General features: G+C 49.4%; 1 protein-coding gene across 5 annotated transcripts in view; it reads left to right on the top strand.

Moving 5' to 3' along the window:
- Positions 1–20,653, top strand: part of TUB (TUB bipartite transcription factor) — an 80,351-nt gene that overhangs the window by 2,015 nt on the left and 57,683 nt on the right. For 3 of the 5 annotated variants that reach the window (XM_028116817.2, XM_088018117.1, XM_028116816.2), the window contains exons 2-3: positions 17,510–17,594; positions 18,106–18,153. The exons of the other annotated variants lie outside the window; for them this stretch is intronic. In XM_028116817.2, coding sequence (XP_027972618.2) covers positions 17,510–17,594; positions 18,106–18,153 — 133 coding nt within the window. The remainder of the gene's footprint in view (positions 1–17,509; positions 17,595–18,105; positions 18,154–20,653) is intronic. 5 annotated transcript variants of the gene reach the window in all.

Raw genomic sequence — 20,653 nt, 5'->3', positions numbered from 1 at the left:
CCCATTGCTGTTTTATTCATAAATATTGTAAATGTCTCCGAGAACATAGAGGCTTAGTTTGAAAATCGTTCTCTTTTTTAGACTCCTGAATAAAGAGTTTTCCTGGGGTTCTGTCCTCAGCATGCTTTTCTTCTCACCCTGACAGTCTCAAAACTGGGGAGCCATGGGAAGAAAGTCGCTTCCCTGGCCTGTGTCCAAACTAACTGAATCCCAGTCTCCAGACGTGGAACTCTGGAGTCAAGGTTTGCGTAATCCTTCCCAGATGATCTGGATAGGGCTGGTTCAGCTTTTCCTCTGGAACCATTGGTCTGTATCACCCACCTCCATTCTCGTGTTAGTACTGAGTTTTTAAAAATTTTTAAGAATTGAATTATTTAAAAATTGCACAGTCCTCAATAAACTGTTAAGAATACTATATAAGCAACACATGTATGTAGTACCCAGGTATTAAAAGTGAAATTCTGAGGCGCCTGGGTGGCTCAGTCATTAAGCATCTGCCTTCGGCTCAGGTCATGATCCCAGAGTCCTGGGATCGAGCCCTGCATCGGGCTCCCTACTCTGCGGGAAGCCCGCTTCTCCCTCTTCCATTCCCCCTGTTTGTGTTCCCGTTCTCTCTGTGTCTCTTCTCTGTCAAATAAATAAAATCTTTAAAAAAAATTAAAAAATAAAAGTGAAATTCTGTGATCCTGCTGCCCCCATCCCCACCCCCTAGAAGCAACCATTAACAGTTAACACTTTCTGACCCTGTTCTCTGGCTTCTGCCCCCACCACATCTTTGAACCCGGGAAACCACTCTCCTCCACATCCCCACAGAAGTTGACCTCTCTGCATTATATTACCTGTTCTTTTCATCTGTTTCCGCCTTTGCTTCTCAGGCCATATGTATATCAGTTATCTATTGCCTTGTAGCAAATTTCTCTTAAATTTAACGGCTTAAAATACTAGTTGTTCTAATTAGCTCAAGATTCTGTGGCTAGCAGTTTGGGCTGGGCTCAGCTGGGCAGTTTTTGTGATCTGGCCCGGGCGTGGCTTCTCTTGGCTGTTGGCTGTACTTGCTAGCATGTGTGGTGCCTCAGCTGGGGAGGCTAGCACATCTGGAGCCTCTCGGGAGGGGGGTGGTGGTTAGAGATTGAGAGAGAGAGAGAGAGAGAGAGAGAGAATGATGCTCTCTCATCTTCCAGCAGGCTAGCCCAGGTTTGTTCACATGCTGGTAGATTCCCAGTGAGAAAGCAGAAACAGAAGCTACAAGGGCTCTTGAGGCCTAAATTTGGGACAGGCACATCACTCTGCCACATTGTACTGGTCAAAGAAAGTAAAAATGTCAACCCACATTCAAGGGAGTTTCACCTCTTGAAGGGAAGAGCTATAAAGAATTTATGGCCATTTTTACAATCTACCCCAATATGCAGCTTACATTTCTTTAATTGCTCACTCCTTTTGGTCCCCACTGTGCCAGTGTGAGCACATGCCAAAATTCCCCTCTCTTCCATTCTGTTCTCAGGCTACACCCCGGTCCCGGTTATCACCTCAGTGCTTTTAACATAGAAATCCATATCTTCAACTCCAGTCTCTTTGCTGAGCCTGAACCTTACATCTCTAAATGCTTGTGGACATCTCCACGTATATATTCCACCAACACCCTGAACTCAATGTATTCAAAGCCAGACGCTTCACTGATAACTCTGTATTCCCTATTCAGCATCCTTGTAGCCAAAGGAACTCCTCAAAACTTTGACGGTGACCTTGAACTCTTCAAGTCTAACCATTCCATCTGTCTCTTCTTATCTGTATCCCTGATTGTTATGAAGATAAAATGAAATGATTCATGAAAGATGACTGGCATGGAGTACGTATCCTCAAGTCCATGTGTTCTCAAGAGCTTGGCACTTGGTTAACATTCTTGCCTCCATTCAAGCTCCAGTCATGATCCCAGAGGTTTCAGGGCTATGTACATCACCAAATAGCACTCTTCACTCACAATTTCTGGACCTTTGCCATTCTAGAAACTTCTTTTCAGTTATTCACAAGACACATTCCTAGATGTTGGCCCCTGAGATTGCCTCACTTCTGATATCTTACGTGCTAATATCAATCTCTGGCCTCCTGTACCTCCCTCATACATTCTTCCCACCACATTATCGAGTCATCCAGTGCCTTCATGTCTGCATTTTCTCCTGCCAGCATTTTCCTGGCCTCTCTTCTTCCTTTCCCAGCCTGGACCACGTGGGAGATCATCTGAGTCACTCACTACCATCACTTTCTGTTTCCTTGCACATGCTCACCACCACTCCAGCCCTGCATGGACCAGCGGTAGAACCCCCACCTCCTTTGTCATCGTGGCATCGGAACACTGCCACAACAACTGTGCAGCCCTGCCGACTGTTACCACGTGCAGGGACTTCCTCTTCTGCTGTGCTGTCAGCAGTCTTTCCCTTCTCCCTGCTTAGCTTCACTCCCATTCCCCCACAGCTGCTCTTCTGTATCATTGTCAAGGCCCCTCTTCCTGGAACGTGGTATTTCAGCAGAGACCTATACAAAGCAAGGGAGTGAATGGGGAAGAATGTTCCATGGAAGGGGGAACAGCAAGTAAAAAGGTTGTAAGGTAGGAGTGTGCTTAGTGTATTTCAGTACAGCAAGGAGGCCAGTGTGTCCCTTTATAACACTTCCTTCCGCCAACCCCTACCCTCCTCCTATCCTCAGGGAACCACTGATCTGATTTGTTTGCATATCCTAGAATCTTATATAATTGGAATCATTCAGTGGGTACTTCTTTTTTGGTCTTTTTTCATGCAGCCATAGTTATTTTGATATTTTTCCATGTTGCATGACTCAGTAGTTCATTTCTTTTTTTTTTTTTTTTTTGCTGAGTAGTATTCGATTATGTGGAGATGCCACAGTTTGTTTATCCATTCCTCTGTTGGTAGACACTTAAGTGGTTTCCACTTTTTGGCTCTTACAAATATAACTTTCGTGATTGTTTATGCACAGGCCTTTGTATAAGACATATGTTTTTATTTCTCTTGGATAAATACCTACGAATGGGATGGCTGGATCACCTGGTAGGTATACATTATTTTTTGGTTTTGGTAGGTATACATTTAACTTTTTAAAAACTGCAACTTTTCCAAAGTGGTTGTACCATTTTACATTCCCCTGAGCAGTGTATGAGAGTTCCAATTCCTCTATATCCTTGGGACAACTTGGTATGGTCAGTCTTCTAAATTTTGGCCATCTAATAGTTATGTAGTGGTGATGGGTTATTGTGACTTTATCTGCATTTCTTTAATGATTAATGATATTGAGCATAATTTCATGTGCTTATTTGCCATCCATGCTTCTTTTGGGGGAAGTATCTGTTAAAATCTTTTCCCCATTTGTTATTGGGTGATTTGTGTCCTTACTATTGAGTTTTGAGAATTTGCATATTCTGGATGCATGTCCTTTATCAAATATGTGACCTGCAAATATTTTCTCCAAGTCTGTGGCTTTCTTTTCAGTCTCTTATATATTTTGAAGAGCAGAAGTCTAGCTCTCTGCAGCCCAATTTACCAATGTATTCTTTTTTTTTATGTTCAGTTAGCCAGCATATAATACATCATAAATTTTTGATGTAGTGTTCAACAATTCATTAGTTGCATATAACACCCATGCTCATCACAACATGTGCCCTCCTTAATACCCATCACCCAGTTACCCCATCCCCACCCCCCTCCCTTCTGTAACCCTCAGTTTGTTTCCCGGAGTCCAGAGTCTCTCATGGTTTGTCTCCCTCTCTGATTTCTTCCCATTCAGTTTTCCCTCCCTTCCCCTGTGGTCCTCTGGGTTATTCCTTATGTTCCACGTATGAGTGAAACCATATGATGTCTTTCTCTGCTTGACTTATTTCACTTAGCATAATCCCCTTCAGTTCCATCCATGTCGGTGCAAATGGTGGGTATTCATCTTTTCTGATGGTTGACTAATATTCCATTGTATATATGGACCACATCTTCTTTATCCATTCATCTGTTGAAGGGCATCTCAGCTCCTTCCACAGTTTGGCTATTGCGGACACTGCTGCTATGAACATTGGGGTGCATGTGCCCCTTCTTTTAACTACATCTATATCTTTGCAGTATGGATTGTGCTCCTAGTGTCTTATCTAAGAAATCATGGCCTAATGCAAAGCAACAAATGTTTTCTCTTAGGAATTTTCTAATTTTAGGCTTAACATTTTAGGTCTGTGCTTCATTTTGAGTTAACTTTTGTATATGGAATGAGGTTCATTGAAAAAAAGAAAGATATCTCATTGTTCCAGCACCACTTGTTGAAAGGACTTTACTTTTTTTGCATCTTTATCAAAAACCAGTTGTCATTGTATTTGTTTCTCTACTCTCTGTTCTGTTCCATTGATCTATTTGCTTTTCTCGATGCTGGTACCACACTATCTGCATGACTTTAGCTTTGTAAAGGGTCTTGAAATCAGGTAGTTTTGGACCTTCAACTTCATTGTTGTTGTTGTTGTTCTTCTTCTTCTTCCCCACTCCCCAATCAGAAGACACATTTATTACTCTAGAGTTGTGAAGATCTCTTTGCAGTTATTGCAGTGTTTAAGGCCCTGCCCAGGGTCCATACCCAATCCTCAAGCTACTTGGCAAGTAAAATCAAAAGGTTGCCTGGTGAGTGTGGAGTCAAAGCAAGATCAAAGGAATGACTTGGAGAGTCATTCACCCAAGCCCTGGAGAAACCAGGATGGTCTTCTTCAAAGGTGTTTGGCTATTCTGGGCCCTTGTTAATTTCACATTCCTTTTACAAAGAGATTTTCAAGTTCTGCAAAAAAACAAAACAAAAGCCTGCTGGGTTCTAATTAGGATTGTGTTGAATCTATAGATCAATGTGGGGAGAGTTGACTCTTGGTAATGTTGGGCTTTCCACCTATAAACGTGATATATCTTTCAGTTTATTTAGATCATCTTTCATTTCTCTCAGGCGTATTTTGTAGTTTTCAGAGTGTAAGTCTTTCACTTCTTTTATAAGATTTATCCTGAAGTATTGCATATTTTTCAATGATGTTGTAAATAGTATATTTTTCATTCAATTTCCAATAGTTAATTATCAGTGTATAACAATGCAGGTATTTTTTTTTTTTACTGTAGTCATATATAGAACATAAAATTAGCCAATTCCTTGATTTCTAAGTGTACAGTTCAGTGGCATCAAGTACATTCACAGTGTTATGTAACCATCACCACTATTTCCAAATCTTATTCATCACTCCAAACAAACACTTTGTACTTAGTAAGAAATAACTCCTCACTGGCCCCTCTCCCCAGCCCCTGGTAACCTCCAATTTCCTTTCTGTTTTTATGAAGTTTCCTATTCTAGATATTACATGTAAGTGGAAGCATACAGTATTTTTCCTTTTGTGTCTGGCTACTTCACCTAACATGATGTCTTCCAAGGTCCCTCCATGTTGTAGTGTACATGAGTACATCCTTCCCTTCCTGATTGAATAATATCACACTGTGTGCATGGTTTGTTTCTCCCTTACTCTGTTTTTTTTTTTTTTTTAAGATTTGTTTATTTATTTATTTGACAGAGAGAGAGAGACAGCGAGAGAAGGAACATGAGCAGGGGGAGCGGGAGAGGGAGAAGCAGGCTTCCCGCAGAGCAGGGAGCCAGATGCAAAGCATGATCCCAGGACTCTGGGATCATGACCCGAGCAGAAAGCAGATGCCCAACGACTGAGACACCCAGGCGCCCCCTCCCTTACTCTGTTGATGGACACTTGGGTTGTTTTCACCTTTTGGCCATTGTGAAAATGCCACAGTGAACACTGACATACAAATATGTGTTCCAGTCCCTGTTTTCAACTCTTTTGGGTGTATAATAGGAGTGAAATTGCTGGATCATACACGAATTCCATGTTTAGCTTTTGGAGGAACCACCCAGCTGGATTTGGTTTTTTGTTTTTGGGGTTTTTTTTTTAGATTTTATTTATTTGAGAGAGAGAGGGAGAGTGAGAGAGGGAGAGATCATGAAAGGGGGGGAGGGTAGAGGGAGAAGCAGACTCCCCGCTGAACATGGAGCCTGATGTGGGACCCAATCCCAGAACCCTGGGATCATGACCTGAGTAGAAGGCAGATGCTTAACTGACTGAGCCACGCAGGCGCCCTGCCCAGCTGTTTTTCACAGCAACTGCACCATTTTACCTTCCCAGCAGCAGTGCCTGAGGTTCCCATTTCTCCACAACCTCGGCAACACCTGTTATTTTCTGGTTTTAAACCATCCTGGGACCGGCAAAATGGTTTCTCACTGTGGTTCTGATTGACATTTCCCTGATGAGTGATGTTGAGCATCTTTTCAGGTGCTTCTTGACCATTCATAGATCTTTAGAAAAATGTCCATTCAAGTCCTTTGCCTATGTATTTTGTTTTTAAATGAACTCTTTATTGAAGTATATAACCTGCATATGAAAAAGTGCACAAGTCATAAGTGAAAAATTTGGTGAATTTTCACAAAGTGAATTCACTCTTGTGATCAGAACTGCTCCTTATTTCTGTCCTCTAACACAAGGGCTACCTCCATCCTGACCTCCATTAGACTGACTTCTAACTGGAGAGATTCGTTTTGTCTATTTTTAACTTAATTTAGGAGTACCAGGGGTACTCTTTTGTGTCTTCCGTCTTTAGTTTAACAGTGGATTCATCTATGGTTTTGCATGAAATTGCAATTTGCTCACTCTCATTGCTGTGTAGTATTCTGTGTGGATTTACCATAACTCATCCATTCCACTGTGACAGGTACTTGAGATGTGTCCCAGCTTTGGTTATTATTAATGCTGGACATTTTAATGCATGTCATTTGGTTGATATTTTTGGTGGTTTGATTTTTTTCAGCTTTACTGGGGTATAATTGACATGTAGAAGTTATATATATTTAAGAAGTACAACTTGATGTTTTGATATACATATGCATTGTGAAATGATGACCACAATCAAGCTAATTAACATACCCATCACTTCACATACTTACCATTTTCTTTCTTTCTTTCTCTTTCTTTTCTTTTCCTTTCTTTTCTTTGTGTGTATGATGAGAAAACTTAAGATGTATCCTCATAGCAAATTTCAAGGATACAATACAGTATTGTCAATGACAGTCCCCATGCTGTACATCTGATCTCTAGAACTCATTCATCTTGGGTGACTGAAACTTCGTACCCTTTGACCAACATTTCCCCATTTTCCCCATCTACCCAGCCCCTGGTGACCACAGTTCTACTCTTCGCTTCTATGACTTTGACTATTTTAGATTCCACATAAAGTGAGATCATGCAGTATCCATCTTTCTGTGACTGGCATTTTTCACTTAGCATAATGTCTTCCAGGTTCATCCATGTGGTCCTAAATGGCAACTTCCTTATTTTTTCAGGCCAAATAATATTTCATTGTATATATATACACACCATATTTTCTTTATCCATTCCTCTGTCAGTGGACGTTTAGGTTGCTTCCATATCTGGGCTATTGTGAATAATGCTGTGGGGAGCATGGGAGTGGAAATATCCCTTTGAGATCCAGATTTAATTTCCTTTGGAAATATATGCTGAAGCAGGATTGCTAGATCAGATGGTAGTTCTAGCTCTATTTTTAATTTCTTGAGAAACCTATACTATTTTCTGTAGCAGTTGTACCAATTTACAGTCCTACCAACAGTGAACAGAGGTTCACTTTCTTGATAATGCCCTTTGAAGCACAAGTTTCTAATTTGGAGGAAGTCCAATTTATCTATTTTTTTCTTTTGTTTAGCTTTTGCTGTCATATTTACAACTTCATTGCCAAATCCACAGTCATGAAAATTAACCGTTTTCTCTAAGTGGTTTTAGAGCATATATTTAGGTCATTGATCCATTTTGAGTTTATTTTGGTGAGATGTAGGTCCAACTCCATTCCTTGGCGTGTGGAAATCCGGTATCCAGTTGTCTCAGCACCATTTGTTGAAGACACTATAGAATGGACGTAGCACTCTTGTCAAAAATCTATTGGCCATAGATGTATGAATTTATTCTTCGAGATGCCAATATCTCACTGTTTTGATTACTGCAGCTTTGTATGCTGTTTTGTTTTGTTTTGAGAGAGAGAAAGGGAGCATGGTGGGGGAGAGGTTTTGTTTTGTTTTGAGAGTGGGAGAGGGAGAGAGAAAATCCCAAGCAGGCTCCATGCTCAGTGGGGAGCCTGATGCAGGGCTCGACGTGGGGCTCGATCTCACAACCCTGAGATCATGACCCTGAGCTCATGACCTGAACTGAAACCAAGAGTTGGATGCTTAACCAACTGTGCCACCCAGGAGCCCCTATAGTAAGTTTTGGATAGGAGAAAAGGGCAAGGAAGCAAGATGTGACCTGTATTAAACATGTCTAGGGAGGGCTGGGACTCCCAAAAGTGTGTGTCACTGAGATGGCATAGAGGGGGCAGTACAAAGAGCTTGAGCTTTATTAGGCAGACCTGGTTCAAATCCCAGCTCTACTTCTTACTAGCTGTGTAAATGTAGCCCAGGTGGGAACATCTTTATTGTTTTGGTTGATTATAAAAATCATGTGTGCCACTTGTAGAAATAGAAGCGGCAAAGTTGAAACAGTTTAGAAGTGTATCAAGTAGATAGTTACTTAATATCCTTTAGTCTCAGTTTCCCCATCTATAAAATCAGGGTGATGATTTTCTTATAGTGAAGGGTCACTGTGGGAATTGAATTGTGTACACTCTCAGGTAGGCTGTGAATTAGAAACAGACCACATGCATATCCACTCTAGGCAGAGCGAAGATCCTAATTTAATTGGCCTGGAGCTTATTGGTGACAAGGGGACCCCACTGGCCAGGAGTCTCTACAACACATCTTGGTGCAGGTTTCTTTTGGTTCCCACACAGGACATGCAGTGCTGACGATACTCTCGGCAAAGGTAGGTTTCTGCTAAGTTGAGAAAGTAGCCAAATTCTTATTGTAAAAGTAGCCCTTTGTACTTAGCGCTCACTTCACCGTTTCGAGAGTACTTAACATTAAAACAATGTGTGCTTCTCTTTTCAAGTTGTAGGCTCTCTTGTCACAAGAAAAAATGTTAGGTTTTCCTCTTCTTAAACCAACTTGATGTCCCCAAAGCCACATACTTTTGGCCGGGGTGGGGCTAGAGTGGGAGGGGAAGCTGGTCAGTGTCTCCATGTTCCCAAACAATGGCTCTAGCTTCAGCTTCCTAACGTTCCAGAAAGTTGTTCCTTCACAGTATTCAAAGCACTTGCACAGTGCATGTGTGACCTTGGGAAAGCTATTTAACTGCTGTGAGCCTCCGTGGCCTCATCACTAAAATGGATGTAATAGTACCTACAGGAAATAGTACCTATCGTTGGGAGGACTCAGTGAGTTAGTATTTGCAAGGCTTAATAAATACAGAGTGCTTGGGGCAGTGCCTGGCACATGGTGAGTGCTATTATGTGCTGGCTGTGGTTATTATGAGCGGGCACATAGCAAGTCTCCTCTACAAATATCAGGACTTTTCTGTCCAGTTGAACCTGAAAATTAGGTCGTTCCTAGAACAGGGATAGGTATGGTGGCACAGGAAGGCTCTGCCCCAAGGTGGAGCTGTGTGAGGAGAATGGGCAGGTAAGGGGAGGCGGCTGAGGCACCCAGGGAGGTAGGTAGTCCAGGGACTGAAGAGACATGGCTGATGAGGACCTGGTGGGTACCAGTTGGGACCAATTGGGTGAGAGGGGCACAGTGGCAGGACCTCCAGGCTAGGAATGAAAAGCAGGGTCAGATGGGAACTCAGGAGCTGGGGACCTTAGCCAGTACCTGAGACATGGGTGACAAGGTTCAGCTTCCTCAGGAGGGCCAGGCATTTAGCCCCAGTGAAGAATTCACGAGCACATCAGGACACTGAAACAGACGCTTCCCTTAGGACATGGACTCAGGCCACAGCTGTTGAGAGATCTCACAGAGGGAGCTGACTAGTGAGCCAGCTAACTCTAGTCCCTACTGCTGGTGAGTTGGAACCAGCAGAGAAGCTGGGAGACACTGGGCAGTAGTGGGGGCAGACCAAGCCTGGGGGCAGCAGACTGACCCCTGTGGCAGGTAAGTTCACAAGCAGCTTCTTCTGAGATGGAGGTGATGCTTTTCCTGGGCTTTATGAAGCAGGGACAGATGTTGGAAAGAGCACTGTGAAGGGAGCTCGGAATCCAGGACTTCATTCTGGCTACTCCATTAATTCCCATTTTGGCTCTGGGCAAGGCACTTGGCTCTCTGCGCCTGTTTCCCCTGAAGTTGGAGAGGCTGGACTGCTTGACTGAGCACTCTTGGAGTTCTGGTGTTCTGTGAGTACATGACCCGTGGCCTTGCTGTGTGTTCTGTGGTTGGCAAGGCCAGCGTGGGGGGATGAGAACAGGGCAGGCTGGGTTTGGAGGTCCTGGCCATGGCAGTGCCAGCTTCTGGATTGCTGGCAGGGGAGGCTGGGGTGGACACCTGAGACAGGTGATTGGAGGTCCTGCTTTGTTCCAGAGCTTTTGGAACATAGCTACTTTTCTTCGGATGGATTTATAGCTGTATAGGACTAAAATGACTATACTGACTGGGGCAAATGGCAGTAGTGGTGCACGGTCAGTGGAGGAATAGCTCTGGAGGAGGGAGGTGACGGGGGGTGGTCTGTGTCCCATGCAGTTGGTGTGATTGGGGCTCAGGGTGATAAAGGAGTAGAGACAGGAGTAAGTCATGGAGGTGAGGCAAGGATTTCTTGCCCACACTGATGTTTGAAGTCATCAGGCAGTATGGTTTCTCAGGTAGAGTGACAGGATGCTTTTAACCAAAAGCAGAAAGACCCTGGGGGCAGGAACGTCATTTCTGTGGCCAAAGGTAGAAAGAAAGGCACAATCTGGAGGACAGTTTTTTTCTAAGTGGGGACTCACAGGATCCCGTTGATATCTGAAAGGATACCCCTTCATTCTGAAAAATCCTGTGCCCTGATGACAGATAAATGCCAAGCCTGGGTCTCATCTGGGGCATTCTGACCCAGCATGTACTTGGGAGAGTGGCGCACCTTTTTTCTCCATCCTGAGCAGCATAGGCTGTCCTGACATGGAGCAGTTAGAGCTCCTGGCTCAGGTATGTGTTCCAAATCAGTGTCCCCCTCTGAAACTCTGGGCAAATGTTTTAGTGTCCTCTAATCTGAAAAGTAACAAAGAAAACCCTAGACAGGTGTGTGTGTGTCTGTGTGTGTGCGTGCATGGTGGGTCTACTGATGAGTGCCAGGCCAAGCTGTGGGGGAGTCGGTGGGCATTAGGGAACAGCTTGCCTATGCTGTCGCCAGAGGAGGCAGATTTCTGCACATCTAATGGTGCTAGAGAACTGTGCCACCCAACTGGAACCTAGTGTCAGAATGAGGGCCCGTCATCCAAGAACCTTTGGAATCAGGTGGAGTCTGCATCAGGGTAACAGGGACCCAGTATTACCTTCTTTACAAGGTCACATTCCTCAGCCAAGATTTAATCCCACCCCGGCTTTGCCCCTGGGCCCTCTCCAGTACTGCAGACCCACTAATCACCATGCCAGGAACGCCACAGTGCACCAAGAGGGCACTGTCCTGGCGCCGGCCCCTCCCTCACAGTCTGGTTTGCCCTGGGTGGGACAGTCTGGGTGGCATTGCCTTCTCTCTGCCACCAAGTAAGTGTCAGAGAGCCGAGGCAGTGATGGTCTGGGCTCCTCTGGGAGAAGGCTTCTGAGAGTGTGTTTTTTATGGAACTGAGTGTGTGCACCAGTAATTGTGTATCTGGGCTATGGGCACGTTGTGCCAGGGTGTGTGTGCACCACTGAGTGTATATGGATGAGTTTGTGCACCTTTGCAGGGAGCTGCCTGTGTGCCACCAAGAGTGGCAATGTGTGTGTGTGTTTGTGTGTGTGTGTGTGTGTGTGAGAGAGAGAGATATATTTGAATGGAAGCAGGTGTGCTGGAGAGAATTGACTCTGGGGGGCAGGGAGGGGAGACTGGCTTGCTCTCTCCCTCCCTCTTCTTCCCCTGAGTCTTGGGAAGTGGGGGAGGACGGTACACCATCCCTTCCCTGGTGCGGGACAGGTGCATGGGGGTCATGAGCCTGCTCCGCCTCCGCCTGGGCGGCTTCTGCGCAGCAGGGGGGCTGCAGAACCAGCGGACTAAGCAAGGCCCAGGATGGGCCGCTTCCATGTGGGAGCTGATAGATGTCTGTGTGACCTTGGGTGATGAGGCTACAGGGGAGGGCGGCGGAGGACCAGGGCCATCTCAGAGGAGCTGGGAGCAGGAACCCTGCCTCTGCCACGAGGAGCTCTGGGGCAATCCGGGGCTGCATCAATGTTGGATGAGCCCACGCTGCCTTCGCGCACCTCGATACCATCTTCCACAGTCTCACTTTTAGTGTAACCAGAGAGCCCGTCCTCAGCCCCGAGCCTGCCCCTGGTGATCTCCTCACCACGGTGCCACTGGCCGGGGGACGGCAGCAGGGGTGGGCAGGCTGGGCCGGCTCTGGTGAACTGTCCTGGGACCGGGTGGGGGCCAGCGCGCCCGGCCTCTCCGGGCAGGGGGGTCGGTTCCAGTCCGGCCTCTCCTAGGGCCCCTAAGTCCCGGTGCTGGGTTACACCTCCTCCTGCCTCAGGCCACCTCGCGCTCCCCGGGGTGTCATCTGTCCAGCGACCCGTCCTTGGGGCAGTTCTGTCCCATCCCCCGCCTGGCTTTGGGGGTTTCCTGCTCGGGAAGGGGCTGGAGGGGCATCGGCTAGATGAACAGAGATCCCCTAGGGGAAGGAAGGGGAGTAGTGGTGACTGCGTGGAGCCTCCCACTGCAGGTAAGTGTCCAGAGCCCTGAGTGCATGCTGGGAAAGGAGGGGGCAGGACTGAGGTCTGGGGTCCCGACTGGCCATGCTCCTCACCACCCCGACCTTTTCTACTCCAGCCCCCGCGTCTTATGCCTTGTGACACCACACCCAGCCTTGCCCTAAGAGAGAGCGCTGGTGCTGTGGGCTGGTGCTCCATCAAGCATCTGGTACAAGGTGGCGTGTTGGGCTGTGGCCTCGGGTGGTCCAACATGGACAACCACTGTGGTGGGCAGTGAGGTTGGATTGGATCAGCAGCCTGTTTTCGGAAGTAGTTTAAGGGGACACAGGCATGCCTATTTGTTTACATACTGACTTTGGCTCTTTTCCCACTACAGCCACAGAGCTGAGTACAGCTCAGCCCACAAGCCTAAAATCTGTACCATCTGGCCTTCTGAGAAAATGCTTGCCCACCCCCCTCACCTATTCTGCAGTCCCTGCTCCTTTTTACCCTACACCTGGGCTGGTTCCCTCCTGCCTTCCTCCGCAGGCCCCACAGCACTGGCTCACCCAGGCTGAGTGCTCGCCACACCTGGGAACACAGACTTTGGGGACCACCACTTCACATCTTATCACTACTGCTTTCTTTGGCAAGAAAGGAAAATAACTGAGGGCCACAAGTATTCCCAAGTATTCAATAGGTTATCTGAGAGCTGAGGGTTGAGCCGCTGCAGCACCCTTGCCTGACCCCAAGCTGAAAGCGAGCCCCTTCCTAGGCTGTGGGAGCAAGGTGGGTTAGCTGCTGGTGAGCACCTAATTCTGGCACCTGAGAGGCTAGGCAGGCCAGTTCTTGGTGTGGGCTTCCTGTTACCTCTCTCTGTGGGCCAGGCCAGGAGCAGGTGACAGCTGAGGTCCCAGTGGAATGGTGGGGAGACAGTGCTGTGTGAACAGATAATTACAGGGCGCCAGAATGCTCTGGATGCAGCCGGGGAACTCCAGAGGCAGGAGCTTTCCCCTGCCTGCTGCCTTATAGCTTCCAGACCCTAGGGCCCATTGTGCTCCCTCTACTCCAAGCCTCAAGCCTTTGTGAACGAGACTAAACCCTTTTCTTCGGTTCCTGTTCACACAGCTGAGTTCAAGGGAAGAGCAAAGCGGAGGGAAACCCCAGGGCCTGAAGACAGAGCTGCACTCCTGCGGGGCCATCACTAGGTGGCACCCTCGAGGTGCCGGCTCCTGCGGGGAGGGCTCCGCCTGTCCGGGCACTTACCCTTAGTCTAATCACGGCCTGCGAGGCTGCGGTCCCCCACATTCTGAATCCCGCCAGGCCTCACCAGCTCTGTCTGCCCACTGAGGCAGCTCACTGAAACCTCCAGACTCTGTACTTCAGGGCATTTTTACCTGAGAGTCCAAAGGGGTCATCAGGCCTGACCTACAGCCCTAGTGGTTATTACCTGCTTGTCCTCAAACTCCACAGGGCTCCCTGGAGGCAGGGACTGTCTTATTCTTTGGAGCACAGGGCCCGGCACAGCAGGGAGGGTGTGTGGTGGTGAGTGAGGTACACTAGACAGAGTGTTGCCATCACTGCCCGCCACTGGAGCAGGTGTGCTGGAGAGAATTGAATCTGCGGGGGTGGGTAGGGGTGGGGGAGGGGAGACTGGCTTGCTCTCTCCCTGCCTCTTCTTCCCCGAGCCTTGGGAAGTGGGGGACGACGTGTATACCACCCCTTCCCCTTGTGCAAGACTAGGTGCGGTGGGGGCCATGAGTCTGCTCCGCCTCCGCCTGGGCAGTTTCAACTGGAACGGAGCTAGTGAATGCTTTTTTCCTATCCAGGTGTCCTGCCTATCCTGCTGGGAAGCTGGGTGGAGGCTGGGGGATCCAGGCACCTGTACCTTGGGAGGGGAGTCTGTTTGGAGACAGGAGTAGCCTTTCCCCCCTCTGGCCTGGTTCTGTTGGTGCCAGCATCCTAGGCTAGGGCCATAGCAGGCTGCTTATTTCTGGAGAGAGTTTCCAGGCAAACCTGGAGTTGTCTGGCACTGGGAGCAAGCACATGCTCATCAGGAACAGAGATAGGGGCTGGGACAGACTTTAGCATCTATGGTGGCCTTGCCCCTCTCACCTGGCCCCAGCTCGGGCCATTCCAGGAGCCTCCCCGTCTAACAGGGCCCAACTGCATGGCTGTTCTAGTGTCCCAGATGGAGGTTTGGAGGGCTGCATCTGTGTTGGGGAGGACAGCCACCCCCTCCCCAAGCAACTGCTTCTGATAGCTAGGGATGGTGTCAACAAGGGACCTCCACCCAGCGCCAGGGCGGACAGACGGTGTGGGTGAGGTGTGAGGCCTGGACCCTGCCTAGAGACTAAGGATGATTGTCGAGCATCCCTCACCCGCTGTAGTTCCCGGGAAGAAGGGTGGAAACCATGTCCCGTTGAGTCAGCGGAGGCCAGGCCAGCTTGTGCCCTTGGGTGTGACCCCTTGCAGACTCTTCTCCCTGATGGACTGACACTGACATGCAGGTGCCATTTCTCTGCCTGGAACAGGCTCCACCGTAAGACTGGCGTCATTCACTGGGGTAATTACTGGTTTGGGTTCGATTTCCATTCAAAACAGTAATCCCAGCCTGAGCTGGGTGTCAGATCTGAAGGCTGATTATTAGTAACATTTATCAACAGCCTCTCTCAGCTTCAGGCAATTACAGCTAATCTGCAGTTCCTGCTCCTTGTCTCATGGAACTGCCTGCCCCTTCCCTGCCCGCCCCCTCGCCCCTCCATTCCCTGCTCCCCCCCTCCCCTCCCCTCGGCAGCCAGCCTGAGGGAGGGCAGGAGATGGGAGCCCCCTTCTGAGTCACTGTCACCCCACATGTGGGGGCCTGTGTGCACGCTGGGCACCTGGGCTCTTCATCGGCAATCTTCGTGTTGCAGAGTCTCGGGAAGTCTGAATCCAATTCTGTCAGAACTGAGAGGAATCCCTGCGGTTTGCAGAACGCATGTCTCCTGGCTCTTTCACATGATGTATTTTCACCTGCAGCAGGGACCCTCTTGCCCCTGACCCCTCTGTCCTCCCCTTCAGGCCCGAGACTAGCGTGAGGCACATGGGGCCTTTATTTACCTCAGGTACAAAATTTAAGGGACCACTGAAAAGCTCAGGAATTGACATAACTAATATTTCAATGCAATACCTTTGAAAATCAAAATTAACACAAATACATCCATAATGAACAAAATCAAAATGTGAATAGAGGCTCCAACCCTTGATTACAGGATTTGGCCTCACCGCCTCACACTAATTCCGGCCCCCATGGAACCCTGTCATAGTTTAAAATTTGGTTGTTTTGTGTATGGGGGGTATTTCTGCATTCAATTTGACTTAAAATATTATCTTGATAGCTGAGTCTTTTGGCACCTCATTCAGCTTCCCCTCATTTCCCTTTGGGCCCTAACCCCTGCTCCCTTCATTTCTTCTTGTCTACTACCTCTCGCCGGCGCTCAGCTTCTCTGTGAGCGGGGCCCCAACCCTGGGCTGGCCTTTTGAGGGTGTGGACCTAGGGAAGGGAGTGGACAAATGCTTGCTGGCTGACATCAAAAGAGCTTCTTATTGCCGGCCCGGGCAGGGAAAGCGGAAAGAAATAGCAGGAAGCTATGCTGGGGTCTTGGGGGCCTGCTGTGTCACTCGCAGAGACAGAATGGATAAGATAAATCTTATCTATAAGATAAGACTCACAGGAAGTCCTAGCTGCGTACTTCAGTGCGAGCTGCTGTGTGGGACATTCAGGGGGATGTGTCCAGAGAGCAGGTGAATGGAGGGTTCTGGAGTTTAGGAGAGGAGCGGGCCCACAATGCAGGCGTGGATGTTCTTGGGTTGTGGGAGGTGGGGGCGCCCGGGTGGCTCAGTTGGTTGAGTGTCTGACTCTTGATTTCGGCTCAGGTCATGATCTCAGGGTTGTGAGGTCAAGCCCTGCATCAGGCTCTGCGCTGGGTATGGAGCCTCCTTCAGATTTAGAGAGCGCCCACATGTGCGCTCTCTCTCTAGCTCTCTCTCTCTCAAAAGGGTTGTGGGAGGTGAAGCCTTGTGAGGGGGAAGGTCACTTGGGTGCCTTTTAGGTGGAGTGGCAGGGCAAGGGGCTGAGGACGCAGGCGAGGAGATCCTAGACCCCCCCATCAGTCCCTCGAAGACTCACAAGCACAGACCTGCCACCGACCCAGGGCAGGCCACCGAGAGCGGCAGGGAATGTGTTTTCTGGCTGCGGTCCCTCCAGATGGGGACTCCAGCCTCGGTGCTCGCGCCTGGCTCGGCCTGGGTCGCTATAGTAACCGCAGATGCAGGCATACAGGGTCTCGGTGTCGCCATGGAAACGAGCAGCTGGGTGTCCCTGAGTGGCATGGCCACTGAGGCCTTGGAGATTCGGGCTGGTCCTGAAGGGCTTGGGAGGGGGACTGTGACCAGCAGAGAGGGTTTCTGTGTCCCAGTGAATCCTGATGGTGGTTGTTAGTGTGACTGTTGCCACGGTGATGGAGGGAGACACCCAGGTGGCTTGTGGCAGCTTCAGTTGGGAGCTGAGTAGTGTAAGGAACTGCAACAGGATCCCGGTCTTTGTGTGCAGCCTGAAGCAGCACCAGCCTCCGGACTCCCCCCAGCCTTTGTCTGCCATGGAGGGCAGGACCCTCTGCTCTCTTCCTGGGTCCGCACCCTTTTGCCAAGACAGGGGTTTTGTTCCCAGGAGGCACTCTCCGGCCCATGGGATCTCAGCAATCAAAGCAACACAGGAAGCCTGGGCCCCTGAAACGGGGCCACCGAAGAGATCGGTAAGCATTTGGCACCCCTGCCTTTAGCCCAGGGATCCCACCCTTGGGCCCTCCCCACCCCCCGCCCTCCTCGACCCCACCACTTGCCTGTCACCACATGGGGTCCCACAGGCCTCCCACAGCCTCAGGCTCTAGACAGGTGAACAGGGAGGCTCTGCTCCTCCACCTGCCCCAGATCAGAGGGCTTTCCTCCAGCGTGGGAGCGAGGCCTCTGCCCTTGGCAGCTCCGTACTCCTGCCCTCGGTCTCTTCTGGTGGGCTTCTCTTCCCGGTCTCCACCGGGCCCCCCTGCTTCATCCCCGGCTCTGCTTGCTCATCACTGTCCTCATTCTGGGCTGCCTGTTTGCTGTCCCAGACCCCGTCTATCCTGATCCCATTGGATTCCCAGCTGAAGTGGCCAAGACCAAGGCCCCGAGAGAGGCCTTGAGTGACCGTGGCCTGGCCGGGCAAGGGGCAGGAATGAAGAAGTGAGGCGACAAGGGCATGGAGTCACCCCCTCTTTCCCCCCTCAGGAGAACAACCAGGAGGAAATACTGGAAGGAAGGAAAGGAGATTGCTCGGTGAGCTGGCAGGGGAGGAGGGAGCGCTGACTGGGAGAGGGCCATTCACAGGAGACTGCAGGGAGGTGGAGGGGAGGACATGGGCAGCTTGGTGGCCATGGAGCCCATGTGTGCTGGGGGTGTGTGTGAAATGGGGCCCAGGGGAGGGGTGACCCCAGGCAAAGGCTGTACTCACTATGGCTCTTGTGACCTTGGTTTGTTCCTCTTAGATCCTTCTGTGGTCCTTCTGCCCTGCTCCAGCCAGGTGGTGTTGCCCAGAGCCCCCAGGGTCCTGGGCTCTGCTCCCCAGCCTATCCTGGGACTCTTGGCCAGGCCTTCCCTAGAGAGGAGGTGTCCTCAAGCTGTGGCCCGGCATCACTGAGGGAATTCCTTCCCACTGTCCACACACCCAGACCCCCATTGCTACCTGCACCAGGCTGATAACCCAGGCCTGTCTTCTGCAGTCACAAAGTGGGTCTTTCCCAAGACTCCTGACAGGACTTCATTTGTTCTTCACTGATGTCAAGGGCCCTAGGATGTATCATTGGCCCAAAGGATAGGCAGAAACAGCTACCTTGTGAAGGAAGGGACTCAGTCCTGGGTACAGATGAGGCAATATGATGGGATCCCCTCACCAGCTGCAACATGGGGTACTGAGGGTCCCTGGTACCTGAGGAATCTGCCTGCCTTCCAGGGACCAGGCCAGAGACATACAGGGGCATCTGGAGCTCTCGTGGATGTTGGTTCTGAGTTTCTGATGGGGTTTGTGATGAATGTGCCCTAAAAGGGAAGCTCTGTGGAGAGCCATGTGTCTCTGGTATGGCCATGTGGCTGGGGCCTCCTGTGTTCTCCTTTTCAACACAGCCTCAAACCAGGTTGACTTTTTAGCCTAAAGAAAATCTCATGAAGAGAAAGATGGGAGGCATGGGGGTACCACTTGAGCTTACTTCAGAGGCTCTCAGGAAGGAGGAGGAGGAGGAGGGGTGCAGGGAGCGAACCCCAGAGGGATGACTCTGCAAAGGACTCTCATGAAACTTGAAGACTTCTGCTCATTTATCTTCTGCAGCTCATGGATTCTGAGCCCTGTGAGCTGATTAGCATCTCTTTCCTCCACCCACACCCGTAGACCATCTAGGCTGCAAGAGTCTTTGGGATCGCACTGCCCTTGTGTAACAGGCAAACCGAGGCCTCAGGGCACGGTCACACTGCAAGTTCATGGCAGAGTCAGGACTAGAACCCAGGGCCCCTACTCAAGGCTCTTTCTCTTCACTGCAGGCCAGGGAGCCAGCCTCGCTGGATGGGAGTCAAGGGGCGTATTGGGAGTGCGTGGTCTTTTGGTTATGACCTTGCTTCTTGCACACAGAGGCTCTGAGCACACTGTGACTGTGTATCTGGCTGATGGCTAGCTGGCAAGCACTCCTGGCCATCCTGGGTTTCTGGGATTTGGTGCCCCTTACACTAGGCTCTCAACACCACTCTGGCTTTTCCATGTTTACAGGCTCTGCCAGTATCTCTTAAAAACTACGTAATTCAAGATGGTGCCAACAAGCATGGTGTTTCACCTGTGGTCAGACCTGTAAGGGCACACGAGGCTATAACTAGAAGGATAAGGGAGGTGAGGAGCCAGGCAGCCTCAGGGATGAAGGCTGAGTTATAAGGCTATATCTCTGCAGGCTGGGAATAGTCATAATTAAGGGCAAAGTTAGATGATCCAGCTATGTAGGGACCCAGACAGCAAAAGAATTTTGTCACAATGTTTTTGTCCTAGGTTCTGCCATAATACCAGAAGCTTCCATGTCTATGAAGACAGCTCCTCCAAACCCTGGCTTCTGAGTTACTTATTGTCTTCAACTCACTGACTGTCACCTCTATTTCAGCAACCCATTTCCATGATCTGGTCATCATTTGAAACCATTCCACCTCTGAAGTTTTAATCTCCGTATACCTCCTATGTGCTCTCTCTCCCTTGCCTCCACCATATCTGTTCATAGAGACCTTCAGGCTCCTGCCTCTTACTTCTTCCCCTCACCCTGAATCAGCTCTTGTTCCCCTCCAGTCTGGATGCTATGGCCTATTACTTGAACCGCTTATCATTCACCACCTGGCCCCGTAGCCTCCCCTAGAACGTGGCAACTGCCTGCCTTCTCCAGTCCTGGCTTATTATAAGGCTGAGATGGGGGGTGGGAATCCCTTCATGAACTGACACTCGTCCAACTTCATGGTCCATAGCCTCAACTGAGGCCCCAACAGTGCCCAGCAGTCCTGCTGCCTACGTCTACTCCAACCGCACCCCGCCCCTGCTGTTTCAGAGCTCTCACATACCCCTCTGCTTTTCCACACCACAGCTTCCCCACTCACTCCCAGCAGCTGACCTAAACTCTCTCTTTATAAGGAAAAGAAAACTTAGCAGGAGGTAATTTCTTTAACCTCTGCCCTGGGCTCCAAACTGACCTGCATCCATGTCCATCCATGCCTCTGGCCTCCATTATACTGAGAGATAGATGTCCCTCTTCCAGTTAGC

The sequence above is a fragment of the Eumetopias jubatus genome, unplaced genomic scaffold, assembly GCF_037043125.1.
Source record: "Eumetopias jubatus isolate StellerSeaLion01/CBP00866 unplaced genomic scaffold, mEumJub1_p1.0 scaffold_13, whole genome shotgun sequence".
In the NCBI taxonomy this organism is placed as follows: Eukaryota; Metazoa; Chordata; class Mammalia; order Carnivora; family Otariidae; genus Eumetopias; species Eumetopias jubatus.
The sequence above is the reverse complement of the archived record's forward strand: the minus strand, read 5'-3'. Positions and strand labels throughout refer to the sequence as shown.